Below are 20255 nucleotides of genomic sequence, written 5' to 3'. Positions count from 1 at the left end.
ACAATGAAACATCCTGTACTATACTTGTATCAAGGCTTTGAACCTACGCATGCAGTAGCATTATGAAACTGGCCAAGCTTCCTGGCAAAACTCGGAACTAACGGTCTAATCATGTACAACATTTAATTGAATTACATTGAACTGATTTGAATGGATTGTAACATTCCTTTGTAATAAGTGCCATATGACATGCCTATCCTCATTGTACTTCAGAGGGATAAACTGACAATATCAAGGTCAGAAAGGCAATCGTTACAACAACAAGACAACCGTCTCTGCATCAGGAAAAGATGCAAAACTGTCCCTTGAATAATCATAATTTAATAACCCTATTTTCCCCTTCATTTCCCTCAGGAACGAAGAAAAGAGTGATGGATGGAATGGGGGATGAACACAGAGAGAGAGAGAGAGAGAGAGAGAGAGAGAGAGAGCCTTGTGAGACGATAAGATGAATGAATGGCAGAAGACTGTGCTGACAGTAATGAAAGAGTTCCAGAAGAATGATGACTATGTCCCCCCCTAATATAAATAATAAATGCCTCAGAGACAGAAAACACACACAGGCCTGGGCTGTTTTCTAGTGAAAACATTCTTGAATACCTCAAGGTTGATTCTAAGATCTATCTGTCCACTTCTCCAACACCATTCATTAATTATGTATAAGTCTGTCTATTACTGTACTATAAACACTAGCAATCTAGGAAGAAAATCACAAGAGCTACGTGAGAAATGCACAGATCAGATGCCGTCAAAGCAAAAGAGAATGGACCACATTTCACATGTACTGAAATAATTCATAATACCCATAACCCACTCTTCATTAGAAAAGCTGTAATGGTTCTCAACAAGTATGTGAATTTAGATTCATTTAGTTGAATCCTATCTAATCCTTATTTCCCCAGCACAATGTCCAATAGGGCCTATAAGTGTTTACCTGGAGGATATTGTTACTCACAGCAACGTCCTCCCTTACCTCAATCACATTTATCAGATGTAGAGTGTGGACACAGGGACAGGGTAGGGTGTTTAAGCTTCACAAACTATCCACCATCTAAGAGTGCCAGCAATAAAACCACAGCAGTTTTCAGATCACTGATGTCACATCCAATCCATGCTTGTGTTCTGTAACGGCAGAAGATTAGTTGGAGAGGCTGATGTTGTAAGGTGGGTTGGGATTGGTTGGGCTCAGGACAAAGCAACAATTACACTTCTGTTCTCACAAAAAACAACCCACCTCCAGTCTCATCTCAGCCAAAAGCTCTAGTCCAACCCAGCTCCAGTCTCATCTCAGCCAAAAGCTCTAGTCCAACCCAGCTCCAGTCTCATCTCAGCCAAAAGCTCTAGTCCAACCCAGCTCCAGTCTCATCTCAGCCAAAAGCTCTAGTCCAACCCAGCTCCAGTCTCATCTCAGCCAAAAGCTCTAGTCCAACCCAGCTCCAGTCTCATCTCAGCCAAAAGCTCTAGTCCAACCCAGCTCCAGTCTCATCTCAGCCAAAAGCTCTGCCCATATCATTGCATAATAAAAAAGATACACAAGAGTTCAGGGGCCTTGCTTTAACAAAGTTAGCCATTTTCACTGTAGTGTCCAAAATGTTTTTCAAGCTGTCTGGCATTCCCTTGGCAGCAAGAGCCTCTCGGTGGATGCTGCAGTGTACCCAAGTGGCGTTGGGAGCAACTGCTTGCACGCGCGTTACCACTCCACTATGTCTCCCTGTCATGGATTTTGCGCCATCAGTACAGATACCAACACATCTTGACCACCAACGTCCATTTGATGTCACAAAGATGACCAGTACTTTAAAAACATCCTCTCATGTTGTCCTGGTTTCCAGAAGAGGATGTCTTCCTTAATTGACCCCCCATAAACATAACTGACATATACCAGGAGCCCACTCTATAGCCCACTTTAGACCTGGAAGTCCTCCTCTTTACAAACAAGCCCATATCTCCCCCGGATGAAGGAGAGTTCTAGGGGGTTAAAGGGGGTTGAGTGGGGTTTTGGGCTGCTGTGTGCTGGTGCTTTAAAGAGGCTTGTGACCTTTCTAGAAGCTGCTTTAACTGGTACCTTTAGTGAGCGATGCGTCTTCTGTCTTCTGTCCTAGACATGCAGCTTCAACTATCCTCCTGCCTAACAAAGGATGCACCCCTTGCCTCCCCCCTACCTCCACCTACCTCCCCACTACCTTCCCACTACCTCCACCCTGCCTCCCCTACCTCCACCCAACATACCTTTAAGTATTTTAAGTTCAGGGTCTTAAAGATTCTGTTATGCAACAAAATAACCATGAAGGTGGTTGAGGGGTTAAGGGGGAGGGAGAGTCTGCTTAACAAGACTGTTGCTGTGTGTGTGTGTGTGTGTGTGTGTGTGTGTGTGTGTGTGTGTGTGTGTGTGTTTGTTTGTTCCGTGCGTAGGTGGTAGTTCTGTTTGTTTGTTCCTAGCTGTCCTGCCCCGTGCACCCCTACCTCCCTGGATACAGCATAACACCAGTCTGTGGACTCCCACCCCAAGGCCCCCTACGCATGCATTCCTCCACGTCCCGGTCCCTCTCCCTGTGGAGCCGGCCCGCAGCCTCTGTGCCCTCAGATGGAGAAGGGTATGGGAGGTATGCAGTCAGAGAGTATCCACCTAACTCCCCCCAGTTTAGACCCCACCTGCCTCCCTAACTTTCTCCCTTCCGTGGCTCTTCTTTTTAGTGCCTCACACAGTCACACTTTCTCTCTCTCTCATACACACACACGTACGCACAAACACACACAAACGGTTGGGAAGATAAAGGACAACACAGGGTGTGTTAATCAGCGATGGTAGAGCATGAGCTTTCAGGTCAGGGGTCAGGAGGCCTCACACTGCCCTCTAATGGGCATGGGCAGAGGTCACAGATCATCTCCACAGGGGGATTTTAATTGGTCGATTCATCTATAGATACCAGAGCAGCAACCATCTGGACAGGATGGCTCTGGAATCCCTCTGAAGTTCTAGTAAGGAGATCACAGTGGAAAGACAGGCCCATTTATGGGAGAAGCCAAGGTCAGGGGAGGTGAGGAGACAGACAGGCAAGGTCAGGGGAGGTGAGGAGACAGACAGGCAAGGGCAGGGGGAAGCAAATTTGGTGCAGCCAGGGATCCATCCAAGCTGAACATCACTAAATCAGTGAGACACTGAACCATAAATTTGGTGAACTACTGAATCACATCGATTGATTTGATGAATCAATGAGCCACTAAACTGCAGCTGCGGTGATCTAGCTTCATGTCCCAGGGTCTGTGTGTTCTGATGTGGCATTCTCTTCTTTGTGTGGGCTGGCGGAGAGACTGACACACCCCGAAACTAAACACCACAGTTCCTTGGTTGTAATCATGGAGCTGACGGTGTGTGTATATGTGTGCAGTATTGTGTGTGTGTGTGTGTGTGTGTGTGCCTGGGGCGGGGGATGAGTGTCGGAGAGATGATGTGACAGTTCCATTTAGTAGAACAGGAACTCAGCATACAATACAACTCATAGCAACATGATCTGACATGAGCTGCATGGGAGCCTGTTCAACACACTGGGTGGACTAGGTCAGGGATTCCCAAACTTGGTCCTAGGGCCCCCACGTCTGGGTGCACGTTGTGGTTTTTGCCCTAGCATTTCACAGCTGATTCAAATAATCCAAACTTAATGATCAATTGGTAGTCTGAATCAGCTGTGTAGTGCTAGGGCAAAAACCACAACGTGCACCCAGACGTGGGGGCCCTAGGACCAAGTTTGGGAATCCCTGACCTAGTCCACCCAGTGTGTTGAACAGGCTCCCATGCAGCTCATGTCAGAAAGGGCAAAAAACGAAATGTGCACTCAGAGTCACCTAGGACAGAGTTTGAGAAACCCTGGACTAGGTGACTGTGTGTGTGTGTGTGTGTGTGTGTGTGTGTGTGTGTGTGTGTGTGTGTGTGTGTGTGTGTGTGTGTGTGTGCACGTGCCACGTGCCTACATGCATGTACACAGAAGGTGAGGAAAGAGTGAGTGAGGCAGGTTGGGTTTGTGTATATAGATCAGTAGGTTTGGGGGGTGGCTGATGTGGTAGTGGTTGTGGTAGTGGTTGTGGTCGTGGTAGTGGTTGTGGTCGTGGCCAATGGCGCGGTCTCCTTAGAGGCCGAATTTTAGATGCCGTACTCTTGGCTGCAGAGACAACATCTTGCTGTTTTCTAGCTAATTTCCTGCAATTCTACACATTTTGTCATGGGGCTGAAAGACACAAGCTAAGTTCTTATGCTATTTGAGTAACAACAACATTATAACAAAATCAATGGGGGCCCCATGACATGACATTTTTTGAATTTTAGATCATCCCGGTCTAGTTTTTATTTTGGTGATTGTTAGTTCTCAAAAGATTATTATATTTAAAAAATATATAGCTCCATTATATTTTCTACATAATTTATATCTGTTGAAGTCATTTAAGTTTATACTGAAAGCGCTTTACCATCCATAATAAATAAATAACCATTTTTGTTTGAATAATTATATACATATATATTAATATAGGGGGGAAAGTGGTAGGTTACTTACTTCAGGTGAAGTATGTCATGTTAGAGGTAAGGAGAGAGAAGGTGAGGTGGACAGGGTTTACTGTAGTAGTACTTACTGCAGGCGCTGCAGGTGAAGCAGACATCATGATACTGCAGGCGCTGCTTATGTCCATAGCCTGGCAGGCCTGCAGGTGAAGTATGTCAGTGGTTTACTGTAGTAGTACTTACTGCAAGCGCTGCAGGTGAAGCAGACATCATGATAGAGGTAGCCTGGCACACTTCACTTGTTACACTTCACACAGCTCCCTGGAACACAACACAACAGCCAGGTCAGAGACATGAACTAGAGGTCGACCGATTATGATTTTCCAACGCCGATACCGATTATTAGATGCCCCCCAAAAAATGCCGATACCGATTAATCGGCCGATTTCTGTGTATATATATATATATATATATATATTTTATAATGACAATTACAACAATACTGAATGAACAATGAACACTTATTTTAACTAATATAATACATAAATAACATCTATTTAGTCTCAAATAAATAATGAAACATGCTCAATTTGGTTGAAATAATGCAAAAACACAGTGTTGGGGAAGAAAGTAAAAGTGCAATATGTGCCATGTAAAAAAAGCTAACGTTTAAGTTCCTTGCTCAGAACATATGAAAGCTGGTGGTTCAATATTCCCAGTTCTTCAATATTCCCAGTTAAGAAGTTTTAGGTTGTAGTTATTATAGGAATTATGACACGTCAACTATTTCTCTCTATACCATTTGTATTTCATATACCTTGGACTATTGGATGTTCTAATAGGCACTTTAGTATTGCTAGCCTTATCTCAGGAGTTGATAGGCTTGAAGTCATAAACAGCGCTGTGAAGCTTCTGGCAAATGCAGTATATTTTGAATGAATGCTTACGAGCCTGCTGCTGCCTACCACCGCTCAATCAGACTGCTCTATCAAATATCAAATCATAGACTTAATTATGATTTAATAAACACAGAAATACAAGCCTTTGGTCATTAATATGGTCAAATCCGGAAACTATCATTTCGAAAACAACACGTTTATTCTTTCAGTGAAATACGGAACCGTTCTGTATTTTATCTAACTGGTGGCATCCTTAAGTCTAAATATTGCTGTTACATTGCACAACCTTCAATGTTATGTCATAATTAAGTAAAATTCGGGCAAATTAGTTCGCAATGAGCCAGGAGGCCCAAACTGCTGCATATACCCTGACTCTGCGTTCAATAAACGCAAGAGAAGTGACACAATTTCCCTAGTAAATATCGCCTGCTAACCTGGATTTCTTTTAACTAAATATGCAGGTTTAAAAATATATACTTCTGTGTATTGATTTTAAGAAAAGCATTGATGTTTACGGTTAGGTACACTCGTGCAACGATTGTGCTTTTTTCGCAAATGCACTTTTGTTAAAACATCACCCGTTTGGCGAAGTAGAGGTGTTAGAATGATAAATTAACAGGCATCGCATTGGTTATATGCATTGGTTATATGCAACGCAGGACAAGCAAGTTAACCTAGTAATATCATCAACCATGTGTAGTTAACTAGTGATTATGTGAATATTGATTGTTTTTTGTAAGATAAGTTTAATGCTAGCTAGCAACTTACCATTGCTCCTTGCTGCACTCGCGTAACAGGTAGTCAGCCTGCCACGCAGTCTCCTTGTGGAATGCAATGTAATCGGCCATGATCAGTGTCCAAAAATGCAGATGACCAATTGTTATGAAAACTTGAAATCAGCCCTAGTTAATCATCCATGCCGATTAATCGGTCGACCTCTAACATGAACACACACACACCATACACACACACACACACACAAAATCATGTACTTTGGCACCACTAGTGTCTCAGTCATAAGCAGTTGTCCTGTTAGAATAAAAAGTTAGAGTTGTACGCATTCCATAACACAAATAAAAACAGTCTGATTAAGAGGCTGGATCCTTAACAAGCAGCCTGATGAAACCAGACACAAACAATGTAATGAAAAAAGCCTAACAACAGTCAAAGGAAATGAGTTAGCCATGCTGTATCATTGAAAGGGGAAATATATTCCAATCTGCTTGTTTGGTTTGGCTCTGGGCTAGAGGAGTCTGTCACATGAACACAGTGATAAAAGACCTAGTCCTGCCAAATGCTGCTCCCTTCACACACTGCTGCTAGACAGACGGCATGCACACACACACACACACACACACACACACACACACACACACACACACTTCAGCCAGACTGAAAGACACACAAACAAACGTCCCTTTCGCCCTCCCCTTTATAGACCACCAGTCAGACAGGACAGGAAGTGAGAGGTTGGTGGTAGAAACAGACAGACAAGAGAAGGAAAGAGAGAGAAAGGAGTGAGAGAAAAAGAGGAGAAAGGGATAGAAAAGTAAGAGACTGTAATGCAAGTTGGAGAGCTGTCCAAGCTGGTGTGTATACCTGTGGTGGGTGAGGTTCAGTAGTTCTTATGGGCCAACTGTGATTGGGTTGTCACCCAGAACATGCCATGTCTTAATCAATGTATAATGTTGGGTCTTCACAGCCAGTGGTTTGTTCTGTCACCATCTTCAATCATGCATGTGCATACTGCGGTGCATAGCAACGTACACACACACACAGCCAATCACGCAGTATAATCTAGTCAGCTGACAGGCAGCGGAGGTGGAAAGTTCCATAGACTGAGAGAGAGTGTGAGAGAGCGAGAGAAAGAAAGACAGAAAGAGTGAGAGAAAGAACGAGAAAGAGAGCAAGAGAGAGTCCAGCGAAAATAGAAAGAGCTCGTGTCATGTGTCCTCTGAGGTGTTTTGTGTGCTGAGGTCTTCTGACTGAGCTGAGAGGTTGGCAGTGTGCTGAGAGAGATGTGGTAACAGAACAACATGAGCCCACAGCAGCATGGCTGTGTGAAACAACAGTGTGTTACACACACAACATTCCCCAGGGGGACAAAGACCACGCCAGGGACACTACCGCCTCGCCTAGCCACTCAAAGAAGCTTCTGTCTCTGGCCTGCTCTCCTGCAGACAGACATCACCAGGCACTACGTCTGTATGCCTCCTCCCCTAACTCACTGGCAAGATCCCCAAAGGCACCTACTCCCTACATTGGGAATAGGGGCCCATTTGCAACATATCCACAGACAAGAGACAACATTAAGTTCACCTCTTCATACTGTAACACAATATAGAGCTATACAGTTTATTAGGTGCACCACCCCATTCCCGAAAATGGTTCGCTCCTACAGACAGTGAGTCACGTGGCCGTGGCTGGCTATATAAAGCAGGTAGACAGGCATTCAGTTACTGTTTGATCAAACGTGCAAAAGGGGTGACCTAAGCGACTTTGAGCGTGGTATGATAGTCGGTGCCAGGCTCGCTGGTTCCAGTATCTCAGATCGGGCCGGCCTCCTGGACTTTTCATGCAGGACAGTGTCTAGGGATTACAGAGTACCACACAGGGTTCCACTCATATTAACTAAAAACAAGAAGCAGCGGCTCCAGTGGGCACGCGATCACCAACACTGGACAATTTAGGAGTGGAAAAACATTTCCTTGTCTGACAAATCCCAGTTCCTGTTGCGTCAGGATTTGGCGTAAGCAGCATGACTCCATGGCCCCATCCAGCCTGGTGTTAATGGTACAGACTGGTGGTGTAATGGTGTGGGGAATGTTTTCGGGGCACACGTTAGGTCCCTTGAAACCAATTGAGCAATGTTTCCATACCCCGAACAATTCAGACTGTTCTGGAGGCAAGGGGGGTCCGACCCGGTACTAGATGGGTGTACTTAACAAACTGAACGTACAATGAGTGTACAAAACATTAAGAACAACTGCTCTTTCCAAGACATAGACTGACCAGGTGAATCCAGGTAAAAGCTATGATCCCTTCTTGATGTGACTTTTTAAATCCACTTCAATCAGTGTAGATGAAGGGGAGGAGACAGGTTAAAGAAGGATTTATGAGACACGGATTGTGTATGTGTGCCATTCGGAGGGTGAATGGGCAAGACATGAAGATTGAAGTGCCTTTGAACGGGGTATGGTAGTAGGTGCCAGGCACATCGGTTTGTGTCAAGAACTGCAACGCTGCTGGGTTTTTCCATGCTTAAGAATGGTCCACCACCCAAAGGACATCAAGCCAACTTGACACAACTGTGGGAAGCATTTGAGTCAACATGGGCCAGCATCCATGTGGAACGCTTTCAACACCTTGTAAGGGGGGGGTTCCTAATGTTTAGTATACTCAGTGTAGATACTGTAACAAAATATAGGAATAACTCTGATACTGTAATACAATACAGGAATACCTCTGATACTGTAACACAATACAGGAATACCTCTGATACTGTAACACAATACAGGAATACCTCTGATACTGTAACACAATACAGGAATACCTCTGATACTGTAACACAATACAGGAATACCTCTGATACTGTAACACAATACAGGAATACCTCTGATACTGTAACACAATACATGAATACCTCTGATACTGTAACACAATTTAGGAATGAGCTATATACAGACCTTATTGAATTAACCCTCCCCTCAAAATGACAATAAACCACTGTAGCCTACAGCACAGCCATCTACCTATCCCCTTACATAACAATGTCTGGAGATTAAGGTCCTAATCCTCTCATCGTGTGTTCCTCCCTTCTCTCCTCTTCCTCTACCCCTCCTCTCTTCCAAACCATCTGGCCTCAACCCTGGAATTCTAGGTTCAATCCATCATTAGACAGACAGACAGACAGACAGACAGACAGACAGACAGACAGACAGACAGACAGACAGACAGACAGACAGACAGACAGACAGACAGACAGACAGACAGACAGACAGACAGACAGACAGACAGACAGACAGACAGACAGACAGACAGACAGACAGACAGACAGACAGACAGACAGACAGACAGACAGACAGACAGACAGACAGACAGACAGACAGACAGACAGACAGACAGACAGACAGACAGACAGACAGACAGACAGACAGACAGACAGACAGACAGACAGACAGACAGACAGACAGACAGACAGACAGACAGACAGACAGACAGACAGACAGACAGACAGACAGACAGACAGACAGACAGACAGACAGACAGACAGACAGACAGACAGACAGACAGACAGACAGACAGACAGACAGACAGACAGACAGACAGACAGACAGACAGACAGACAGACAGACAGACAGACAGACAGACAGACAGACAGACAGACAGACAGACAGACAGACAGACAGACAGACAGACAGACAGACAGACAGACAGACAGACAGACAGACAGACAGACAGACAGACAGACAGACAGACAGACAGACAGACAGACAGACAGACAGACAGACAGACAGACAGACAGACAGACAGACAGACAGACAGACAGACAGACAGACAGACAGACAGACAGACAGACAGACAGACAGACAGACAGACAGACAGACAGACAGACAGACAGACAGACAGACAGACAGACAGACAGACAGACAGACAGACAGACAGACAGACAGACAGACAGACAGACAGACAGACAGACAGACAGACAGACAGACAGACAGACAGACAGACAGACAGACAGACAGACAGACAGACAGACAGACAGACAGACAGACAGACAGACAGACAGACAGACAGACAGACAGACAGACAGACAGACAGACAGATCTACTGTATGGACTCAACAGGGTTGGGTTTGTTCAGCTCAACTTTGGTTTTACTTGGTGAAATTTCAAAACAGAGAATTGTATGATATTCCACCAGAGTTGAAAGTCACAGCTGGTGTTTGTAATGCACATGCCATTGAAACTGTAAAATGCACTGAAAAGTAAGAGGGATACATAAACAACCAAGCAAACTGGTTCCTGTTTAGGACAAACATTCTTAGGTAAAATGGCAACATTTTCCTCCCTGATTACAGTCCCATATTCCAAAACCCCTGTGATTTTATAGGGGAGTGCTTTCTTTAACGGTTATGAGGGCATGGGTGAGGGGGGAATGGAATCAAAACACAGAGCCAAAACTTCACCCCCCATCCTCCCCCTCACTTCACCCCCCCAAACACCAGCCCAGCTGTCAAAACGTCTGCCTCTACTGCTTCCCAATGGCTCACAACAAGCCTCTTCATAAACCTCCACAATCTATGACAGGAACTTGATATTATGGTAGTTGACTTGTCATGTTAGAAGCCAAATATGACTACTGCACTTAGTAATAGTCCTTATAGTAGTAGTTAGTAGTACTAGTTTTTGTGTGTGTGTATCATATGGAAGTATTAGAATCCAAGGCTAGAACATTATGAAATCACATCAACAACAGCCTAACATCACAAAAACATTCTCTCACTACACTAACACACATTTACTTATACAACCAATCAAACAATGAAGCAAGTCCCCGGGCCCAGACACAGAGAGATAAAGACACAGAGAGAGATAAAGAGAGAGAGAGAGAGAGAGGACAGAGAGAGAGAGAGAGCGAGAGAGAGAGAGGACAGAGAGAGAGGACAGAGAGAGAGAGAGAGAGAGGACAGAGAGAGAGGACAGAGAGAGAGAGAGAGGAGAGAGAGAGAGAGGACAGAGAGAGAGGACAGAGAGAGAGAGAACAGAGAGAGAACAGAGAGAACAGAGAGAGAGGACAGAGAGAGAGAGAGAGAGAGAGAGAGAGAGAACAGAGAGAGAGACAGAGAGAGAGAGAGAGAGAGAGAGAACAGAGAGAACAGAGAGAACAGAGAGAGAACAGAGAGAACAGAGAGAGGACAGAGAGAGAACAGAGAGAAGAGAGAGAGGACAGAGAGAGAGAGAGAACAGAGAGAGACAGAGAACAGAGAGAGAGAGAACAGAGAGAAGAGAGAGAGAGAGAGGACAGAGAGAGAGAGAGAGAGAGAGAGAGAGAGACAGAGAGAGAGAGAGAGAGAGAGAGAGAACAGAGAGAGAGAGAACAGAGAGAGAGGACAGAGAGAGAGAGAGAGAGAGAGATGCACACACACACACAAAGGCTTCCTGCAGGACTTGTCAGGGGTACAGATTGAGTGCCAAAGCAGAAGCCAAGACACCCTGGGAAGAGTTAAGGTAAACTGTCCAGTCCACAGACAGACAACAGCCTGATAGGAGAAAGCCATCCTTAATCACAACACAATACAAAGCACTCAACCTCTACTATCTGTGTGTGTGTGGGGGGGGGGGCTCCACCCTCTGTCCTGTCCCACCACCCACCCTTCCTGTCTGACCTCCCACCCATAAATCTGCTCTCCGCTCTGCCTCTCTTTCCCTGCTCTACCTCCCTCCCTCTCTCTCTCACAGCCAAAGACGTGACAAAAGGTTCTATAAATTAACCCGAAGTACCTTCTGTTAATCTAATCATTTGTGAAACTAAGTGTGCTCACCACCCACTCTTTATATTCCTCAGCCCCATCCCGTCCTCCAGACATTCCTCTGTGTTCCCCCGGTGCAGCCATTTGGCACGACACTCAGGTTCCCAGAACATCCAGCTACAGCTCTGCCAATCAGAACAGAGTGTATATGATTTGAGACCCCAGCCCTAGCTGTCTGGAACTCACTTGGCATGGATCTGAAATGGCACCTTTTCCCCTATACAGTGCACTACTATATGGGCCCTGGTCACAAGTAGTGCACTAAATTTTGGAAGTGACCCATATGAGCCTTTAGGATGGCCACACTAAACTCCCTTTTACATGAACCTACTACATCACTAGGTATATGCCCCCAGTTTAAATATGGCTTACATACTCAATACTCTACAGTCACACTGGTCAATAATATACTGTATCATACAAATTAGGCAATCCTTTAGTAAATGACACCAAATATTGAACTGATAACCCTGGAATAGAACATCATTCCCATAGTATTATGGTTCTTCATTTAGCCATAGTTTAGCTTGGTAGAGAGGAGTAGCTCAACACAATCTGGCCTTAATGACCATACTCTTATAATCTTCACCCGACACAGCCACCCCTCAGAGCCTGGTTCCTCTCTAGGTTTCTAGGATCCTGCCTTTCTAGGGAGTTTCTCCTAGACACTGTGCTTCTGCTTCTGCATTGCTTTCTCTTTGAGCATCCAGACCTATGGTTCAGTTTGAGAGAATACTCCTCTCCTTTCAGTGGAAAAAGCAGGTCAGGGATGGAGCTTCTCTTTCAGTTCAGTATGTAGACCAGGCTAGGAACTGCATCTGTCTGTCACGCAGGCTATTTTCTGGCACGACAGCATGACGCAGAAAATGAGTGTGTGCTGGGTGTGTGTGCTTTGAGCGTGTCAGCATTCCAGTATTGTCATACACAAAGGTTCTACCATCTTCCACTGCGGCCCCCCATAGGAATCTCTATAATATGTTAACATGTGTGCTTATGAATCTGTGTGGGTGTGTTCAGCATGACAGCGACATGCCCCAGAACATCTTCCCTTACATACTGAAGGAGTGGACTCTGGGGGGCTGGGACGGGAATTACAATCCGGACTGACGTTCCTCGTTCCTGCAGGAAATTCCTTTTACGAGGCGGCAGTGAGATGCTTTATGACCGCTGGACAAGTGCACGCTATGTGTTCCTCTCTCTCTCGTTGTTCTTCTCTCTCTCGTTGTTCCTCTCTCTCTCGTTGTTCTTCTCTCTCTCTCGTTGTTCTTCTCTCTCTCTCTCGTTGTTGCTCTTCCCTCTCTCGTTGTTGCTCTCTCTCGTTGTTCTTCTCTCTCTCTCGTTGTTGCTCTCTCTCGTTGTTGCTCTTCTCTCTCTCGTTGTTGCTCTCTCTCTCTCTCGTTGTTCTTCTCTCTCTCTCTCGTTGTTCTTCTCTCTCTCTCGTTGTTCGTTGTTCTCTCTCTCTCGTTGTTCTCTCTCTCTCTCGTTGTTCTTCTCTCTCTCGTTGTTCTCTCTCTCTCTCGTTGTTCTTCTTCCTCTCTCTCGTTGTTATTCTCTCTCTTGTTGTTCCTCTCTTGTTGTTCTCTCTCTCTCGTTGTTCTTCTCTCTCGTTCTCTCTCTCTCTCGTTGTTCTTCTCTCTCTCGTTGTTCTTCTCTCTCTCTCGTTGTTCTTCTCTCTCTCTCGTTGTTCTCTCTCTCGTTGTTCTTCTCTCTCTCTCGTTGTTCTTCTCTCTCTCTCGTTGTTCTTCTCTCTCTCGTTATTCTCTCTCTCATTGTTATTCTCTCTCTCTCTCTCTCATTGTTCTTCTCTCTCATTGTACCTCTCTCTCGTTCATTGTTTCTCTCTCTCATTGTTCTTCTCTCTCTCATTGTTCTTCTCTCTCTCTCATTGTTTCTCTCTCTCTCTCTCATTGTTGTTCTTCTCTCTCTCTCATTGTTCTTCTCTCTCTCTCGTTCCTCTCTCATTGTTCTCTCTCTCTCTCATTGTTCTCTCTTCTCTCTCATTGTTCTCTCTCTCTCATTGTTCTTCTCTCTCTCATTGTTCTTCTCTCTCGCTCGTTGTTCTTCTCTCTCGCTCGTTGTTCTTCTCTCTCGCTCATTGTTCTTCTCTCTCTCTCGTTGTTATTCTCTCTCGTTGTTATTCTCTCTCTCGTTGTTATTCTCTCTCTCGTTGTTATTCTCTCTCTCATTGTTATTCTCTCTCTCATTGTTATTCTCTCTCTCATTGTTATTCTCTCTCTCATTGTACCTCTCTCTCCCTCTCTCATTGTTTCTCTCTCTCATTGTTCCTCTCTCTCTCTCTCTCATTGTTCCTCTCTCTCTCTCTCTCTCTCATTGTTCCTCTCTCTCTCTCTCTCATTGTTCTCTCATTCTCTCTCTCTCTCTCTCATTGTTCCTCTCTCTCTCTCATTGTTCCTCTCTCTCTCTCTCATTGTTCTCTCTCTCTCTCATTGTTCTCTCTCATTGTTCCTCTTCTCTCTCTCTCATTGTTCTCTCTCTCTCATTGTTCTCTCTCTCTCTCTCTCATTGTTCTCTCTCTCTCTCTCTCATTGTTCCTCTCTCTCTCTCTCTCTCTCATTGTTCCTCTCTCTCTCTCATTGTTCCTCTCTCTCTCTCTCATTGTTCCTCTCTCTCTCTCTCTCATTGTTCCTCTCTCTCTCTCTCATTGTTCCTCTCTCTCTCTCTCATTGTTCTCTCTCTCTCATTGTTCTCTCTCTCTTCTCTCTCTCATTGTTCTCTCTCTCTCATTGTTCCTCTCTCTCTCTCATTGTTCCTCTCTCTCGCACTCTCATTGTTCTCTCTCTCTCTCTCATTGTTCCTCTCTCTCTCTCTCTCTCATTGTTCCTCTCTCTCTCATTGTTCCTCTCTCTCTCTCTCTCATTGTTCCTCTCTCTCTCATTGTTCCTCTCTCTCTCATTGTTCCTCTCTCTCTCTCTCTCTCATTGTTCCTCTCTCTCTCTCATTGTTCCTCTCTCTCGCACTCTCTCGGCTGGACGTCCCATTCTGATGACTGCTCTTGCCTCAACATGCCGAACCCAAGCATCCATGTGAACTAAACTTAATCCCAAATCAACATTGTCATTCACACACAAGTCTTAATAATGACTATACATACATGGTAGTACATACTTAGGACAAGGAGTTAGAACCTTGTCATAACCTATGACAACTAGCATCTGTACTTTTTCCTGAAAGGGTCATCTGGTGAGGAGGAAAAACTCTCTCTCTTCTCCTCCTGCCCTACCTCTTTCTCTCTTCTCCTCCTGCCCTACCTCTTTCTCTCTTCTCCTCCTGCCCTACCTCTTTCTCTCTCTCTTCTCCTCCTGCCCTACCTCTTTCTCTCTTCTCCTCCTGCCCTTCCTCTCTTTCTCTCTTCTCCTCCTGCCCTACCTCTTCTCTCTCCTCTTCTCCTCCTGCCCTACCTCTTTCTCTCTTCTCCTCCTGCCCTACCTCTTTCTCTCTTCTCCTCCTGCCCTACCTCTTTCTCTCTTCTCCTCCTGCCCTACCTCTCTCTCTCTTCTCCTCCTGCCCTACCTCTTTCTCTCTCTCTCCTCCTGCCCTACCTCTTTCTCTCTTCTCCTCCTGCCCTACCTCTTTCTCTCATTCTCCTCCTGCCCTACCTCTTTCTCTCTTCTGACCTCCTTGCCTCAACAAGGAGTTAGAACCCAAGTCATCCTCTTCTCCTCCTGCCCTACCTCTTTCTCTCTTCTCCTCCTGCCCTACCTCTTTCTCTCTTCTCCTCCTGCCCTACCTCTTTCTCTCTTCTCCTCCTGCCCTACCTCTTTCTCTCTTCTCCTCCTGCCCTACCTCTTTCTCTCTTCTCCTCCTGCCCTACCTCTTTCTCTCTTCTCCTCCTGCCCTACCTCTTTCTCTCTTCTCCTCCTGCCCTACCTCTTTCTCTCTTCTCCTCCTGCCCTACCTCTTTCTCTCTTCTCCTCCTGCCCTACCTCTTTCTCTCTTCTCCTCCTCCCTCTCCTCCTGCCCTTTCTCTCTTCTCCTCCTGCCCTACCTCTTTCTCTCTTCTCCTCCTGCCCTACCTCTTTCTCTCTTCTCCTCCTGCCCTACCTCTTTCTCTCACTCTCTCCTTTTCCTCTTTCTTTCTTCCTCAATGCTTTTCTCATCTGTAGATCAGCCCCACCAAACATGTGCTCTTTCACTTCCACTTCTCCTGTTGCACACATTGGGCACAAATGTTATATTCAATAGTTATTTCTGCATTAAAAGGGAAGAGTGTAAATTTACTCTGAACCAGTTATATATTCATCTGTACTTAAACTAAACTACACAAGAGACCGATGTCATGTATCCTAGGGCAGCTACAGGCTACATGGAAAAACACTAACAGGTGCTGTTATTCAGTTGTCATTGTCTGTATTCCCCAGACTGTGGCTGCGTACAAAAGGTGGGTGTGGGTGTGTGTGTGCCTTTGTGTGTATATGGATGCATGTGGGTGTGTGTGATTGAACATGGTGGTTTAGAGCAAGAATGTGCAAGCCCGGGTCTGTGCTCGGCCATGTGATATTATTTGGAAAGACTGAGTCAAACAGCCAAACACATGACAAGACAATGGATGTGATCGGGGAGAGAATGGATGTGATCGGGGGAGAGGGGAGAGAATCGGGGAGAGAATGGTTATCGGGGAGAGGGGATCACGGATGTGATCGGGAGAGAATGGGGGATCGGGGGGAGAGAGAACGGATGTGATCGGGGGAGAACGGATGTGATCGGGGGAGAGAACGGAATCGGGGGAGAGAAGATGTGATCGGGGGAGAGAACGGGATCGGGGGACAGAACGGATGTGATCGGGGGGAGGACAGAACGGGATGTGATCAGGGGGAGAGATGTGATCGGGGAGAGTGTGATCGGGGTCAAACGGATGTGATCGGGGGACAGAACAGATGTGATCGGGGAGAGAACGGTGTGATCGGGGAGAGAACGGGGGAGAGAACGGATGTGTGATCGGGGAGAGAAGGGATCGGTGAGAGAGAAGGGATGTGGGAGAGAACGGGTGTGACGGATGTGATCGGGGAGAGAACGGATGTGATCGGGAGACAGATCGGATGTGAGAGAACGTGGTGTGATCGGGGGGGAGAGAACGGACGTGATCGGGGGAGAGGGGAGAGAACGGGTGTGATCGGGGAGAGAACGGGTGTGATCGGGAGAGAACGGGTGTGATCGGGAGAGAACGGGTGTGATCGGGGAGAGAACTAATGTGATCGGGAGAGAACGGGTGTGATCGGGGAGAGAACGGGTGTGATCGGGGAGAGAACGGGTGTGATCGGGAGAGAACGGGTGTGATCGGGGAGAGAACGGGTGTGATCGGGGGAGAGAGAGAACGAATGTGATCGGGGAGAGAACGGGTGTGATCGGGAGAGAACTAATGTGATCGGGGAGGGAGAGAACGAATGTGATCGGGGAGAGAACGAATGTGATCGGGGAGAGAACGGGTGCGATCGGGGAGAGAACGAATGTGATCGGGGAGAGAACGAATGTGATCGGGGGGAGAACGAATGTGATCGGGGAGAGAACGGGTGTGATCGGGGAGAGTATCACTGTTTTACAGACAATGACGAAAGCGCAGCGCTGATCTAACAAAAAGCAGCCTGCATTATGTTACTAATGAATTTTGTTATTGATGTGTCCTCCACTTAATCCACCAGGTTTATTACAGCTGAGAGGAGAAGACAACCTTCTCCTGGTTGGCCCTGGGCTGAGCCTCAGTCGGAACTACTAAAACGTGTATTATTACTGAGAGGTAGGTGGGCTGGTGGCAGTCAGTGACATACACAGATGGGAGGATTTAAGGAGAACAAGAAGAAACAAATTAGACAATTATTCAATCTAGACTAAAAGACGGAGAAGAGAATAAAAGAAAGGCCTCTGGCTAGACGCTGTCTGTCTGTCTGTCTGTCTGTCTGTCTGTCTGTCTGTCTGTCTGTCTGTCTGTCTGTCTGTCTGTCTGTCTGTCTGTCTGTCGAGTTCAACACTGAACAACAGTATCTGCCATGATGATCATAAACATACACAGACAGAATTACCTCTAGGATGCCCTCACAACTATTCCACTTGATCTGGCATGAGCAAATCAACACATACACACACATACACAAAGACAAGGTTAAATGAATGAGGTGAAAAGTTTTGAACAGTGGGCCATTTTCGCACTGTGACCCACACAGAGAAATTGTGAATTTGATTAAAGAGAGACACCAGGTCGATCAAAATGTCAAACTAAGCTTACCGAAGTAGTCTGCCTTTGGCTGGGAGTCCATCTCCTTCTCCAGACGCTTGGTCAGGGCTTCTAATTTGATCTCGGCGGCAGACGGACCCTGCTCCGGCTGGACATGGAGAGTCTGGCAGGGCAGTTTGAGAGACTGGGGCTGGTGTTGGAGCTGGCAAGCCTCACCACCAGAGGACAGCTGGCTGTCTAGGCCAGAGGGCACATCCACCCCCATGGCCACTTGCCTGCCCTGGGCCTGGCCTATACCTTGACCCTGGCCAAAGCTTCTAGAGACACTGGTTCCAGAGGGAGAGGCAGAGGCAGGGAAGTAAGCTCCAGTAGTGGCTTTGGGCTGGGCTGTCTCAGATGGGTGTACAGGTGGGGTTGGGACAGCCCCTTGAGCAGGGGTGGGGCTGGGAGTGAGAGCCACAGGACTCTGAGAGAGCCCGTTCTGGCGTAGATTTCCCTGGTTGGCGGTTGGTCTTGGGACCATGCAGGGTGCTGCTGAGTAAGGGCCTGTTGGCGGTGTAACAGGGGCAGGTTGTGGAGACAGATGCTGGTACAGGTCAGCTCCGCCAGTGAAGGCACTCAGAGGGAGCGGTGCAATCAGTTCTGGGTTCCCCAAGCTCCGCATCCAGTCTGCTGCAGCCCCAGCCACCATGGGGGGTCTCTGCCGCACTAGTAGAGTGGCAGCTTTGCTCTGGTGCAGTCTAGTGGGGCTCGGAGATGGTAGGCTGTCGGAGAAGGAGGGAGATGGTGAGTGGTGTGGGGGCTGCTGAGGTGGGCTGCACATAAGCCCTGATGATCCACCAGGGCTGGAAGAGTAAGAGGCCCAAGTGACAGAGGGACTGGCAGGGTGACCAGAAGCATGTGTGGGTGTATTCCCTGGGCTGGTGGGACTCAAGGCGTGGTGGTAAGAATGGGGCTCAAAACGGTCCTTGTTATCGTAATTGTTTCCATAGCTGTATGGCTGTTGACTGGGTGAATGGTGTTTCAGAGCGTCATAGGGCGCGTACTGACTCGCGCCACTGGCGGTGCCTGGCATAGGGCCAGAGAGTATGGGAGGCTTGGCCGCAGCTTCTCCTGCCTGTCTGTAGCTATTGATAGGCGGCCTGTCTTTGGTGTAAAACATGCTGTCTGCCGCTCTGTTGTGACCCCCGTTCATTCTCACTGCCAAATTGTTTTTGGCTGTTTCCTCTTGCTGTTTCTGTATGTGGATTTTTGTCATTTTGGAGGCAAAAACCCTCCTGGTTTCTTCAAAATCGGAGTTGTTCCCTGCATCCCTCTTCATTCGGAACAACCCGTCCCTAGATGCCTCATACATATTGAGGTCTTCTAAAAATTTACTTGCCTCAAGATCCAAATCGTCGTATTTATCCATCTTGAAGTGAATTACAAAATGTGTATAAACTATGATCTGATTTAAGATTCGAGCCACAACTGTCACAAAAAAACGTTCTGTCCAAAATAAAATAAAAAGTAGGCTAGCCAATAAAAACAATGTTAAACACAGTAAACAATTGAAACGAAAGGATTAAATCCAAACCCTCGTCACTCTCAAAGTAAAAGATTACCAGGCTTCTGTCCAGTCCAGGCAGCGGAGAGAGAGCACTGTCAAGCGGTATTCTGACGTGAAGATCCCGACCTGAAGTTGAATTAGTTTCTCCCGCAATGTGTTAGCTATCCCACGGAAGCAATTATGCCTAGGCCTACTCCGGAATGGACAAAGATCCGAATAATAGCGAGAAGAAGCTCCGTCCTCTCCTCCGTGAGCCAGCTGACTCTGCTCGCAACAGGATACTGTCTGTTTATAAAGTCAGATCAGATAGCCTACGACCCCAGCCTGCGCCCCCTTTCCGAACTTCACAGCCGAAGCATCCATTAAAAAAACGTTGTTTGCAACTTTGTAGCGAGTGCATGCGTTCCAAACTTTTCCCGCAAGTTGCTAAACAAATTCCAGTGGGGTCCTATCACAACGCTAATTTAGCTCGCCTATAATTTAACAGTTATTACAAGTGCGTACGGCAAAATATACTTAACTAAAGCAAACCTCTTGGTCCGAATGTGGATATTGTGGAGTCGACCGTGGGATTAGGGAGCGCTGTTTGTTTTTAA

At 46.5% G+C, this 20255-nt stretch overlaps 2 protein-coding genes across 2 annotated transcripts in view; both read right to left on the bottom strand.

Moving 5' to 3' along the window:
- limd1a (LIM domains containing 1a) overlaps positions 1-4787 on the bottom strand; it is a gene marked incomplete at its 5' end in the record, with an annotated part of 16858 nt that extends 12071 nt beyond the window's left edge. Inside the window, one exon of the mRNA XM_024405054.2 lies at positions 4736-4787. Coding sequence (XP_024260822.2) covers positions 4736-4787 — 52 coding nt within the window. The remainder of the gene's footprint in view (positions 1-4735) is intronic.
- Positions 4788-20255, bottom strand: LOC121840556 (LIM domain-containing protein 1-like). Its single transcript, XM_042304400.1, has 2 exons — positions 18162-20255; positions 4788-4813 (listed from the first exon to the last, which is right to left on the bottom strand). Exons 1-2 carry the CDS (start codon positions 19519-19521, stop codon positions 4788-4790), a joined length of 1386 nt encoding a protein of 461 aa, XP_042160334.1. The 5' UTR covers positions 19522-20255.

This window comes from Oncorhynchus tshawytscha, linkage group LG23 (genome assembly GCF_018296145.1).
Source record: "Oncorhynchus tshawytscha isolate Ot180627B linkage group LG23, Otsh_v2.0, whole genome shotgun sequence".
In the NCBI taxonomy this organism is placed as follows: Eukaryota; Metazoa; Chordata; class Actinopteri; order Salmoniformes; family Salmonidae; genus Oncorhynchus; species Oncorhynchus tshawytscha.
Note: the sequence above shows the minus strand (reverse complement) of the source record. Positions and strands in the feature narration are given on the sequence as shown.

Coding starts and splice junctions, on each gene's coding strand:
- LOC121840556 (XM_042304400.1), bottom strand. CDS start 19,521: ATGGATAAATACGACGATTTGGATCTTGAGGCAAGTAAATTTTTAGAA. Junction 4,814..18,161: donor GCCAAAGGCAGACTACTTCG/GTAAGCTTAGTT, acceptor GTTGTGTTCCAG/GGAGCTGTGTGAAGTGTAAC.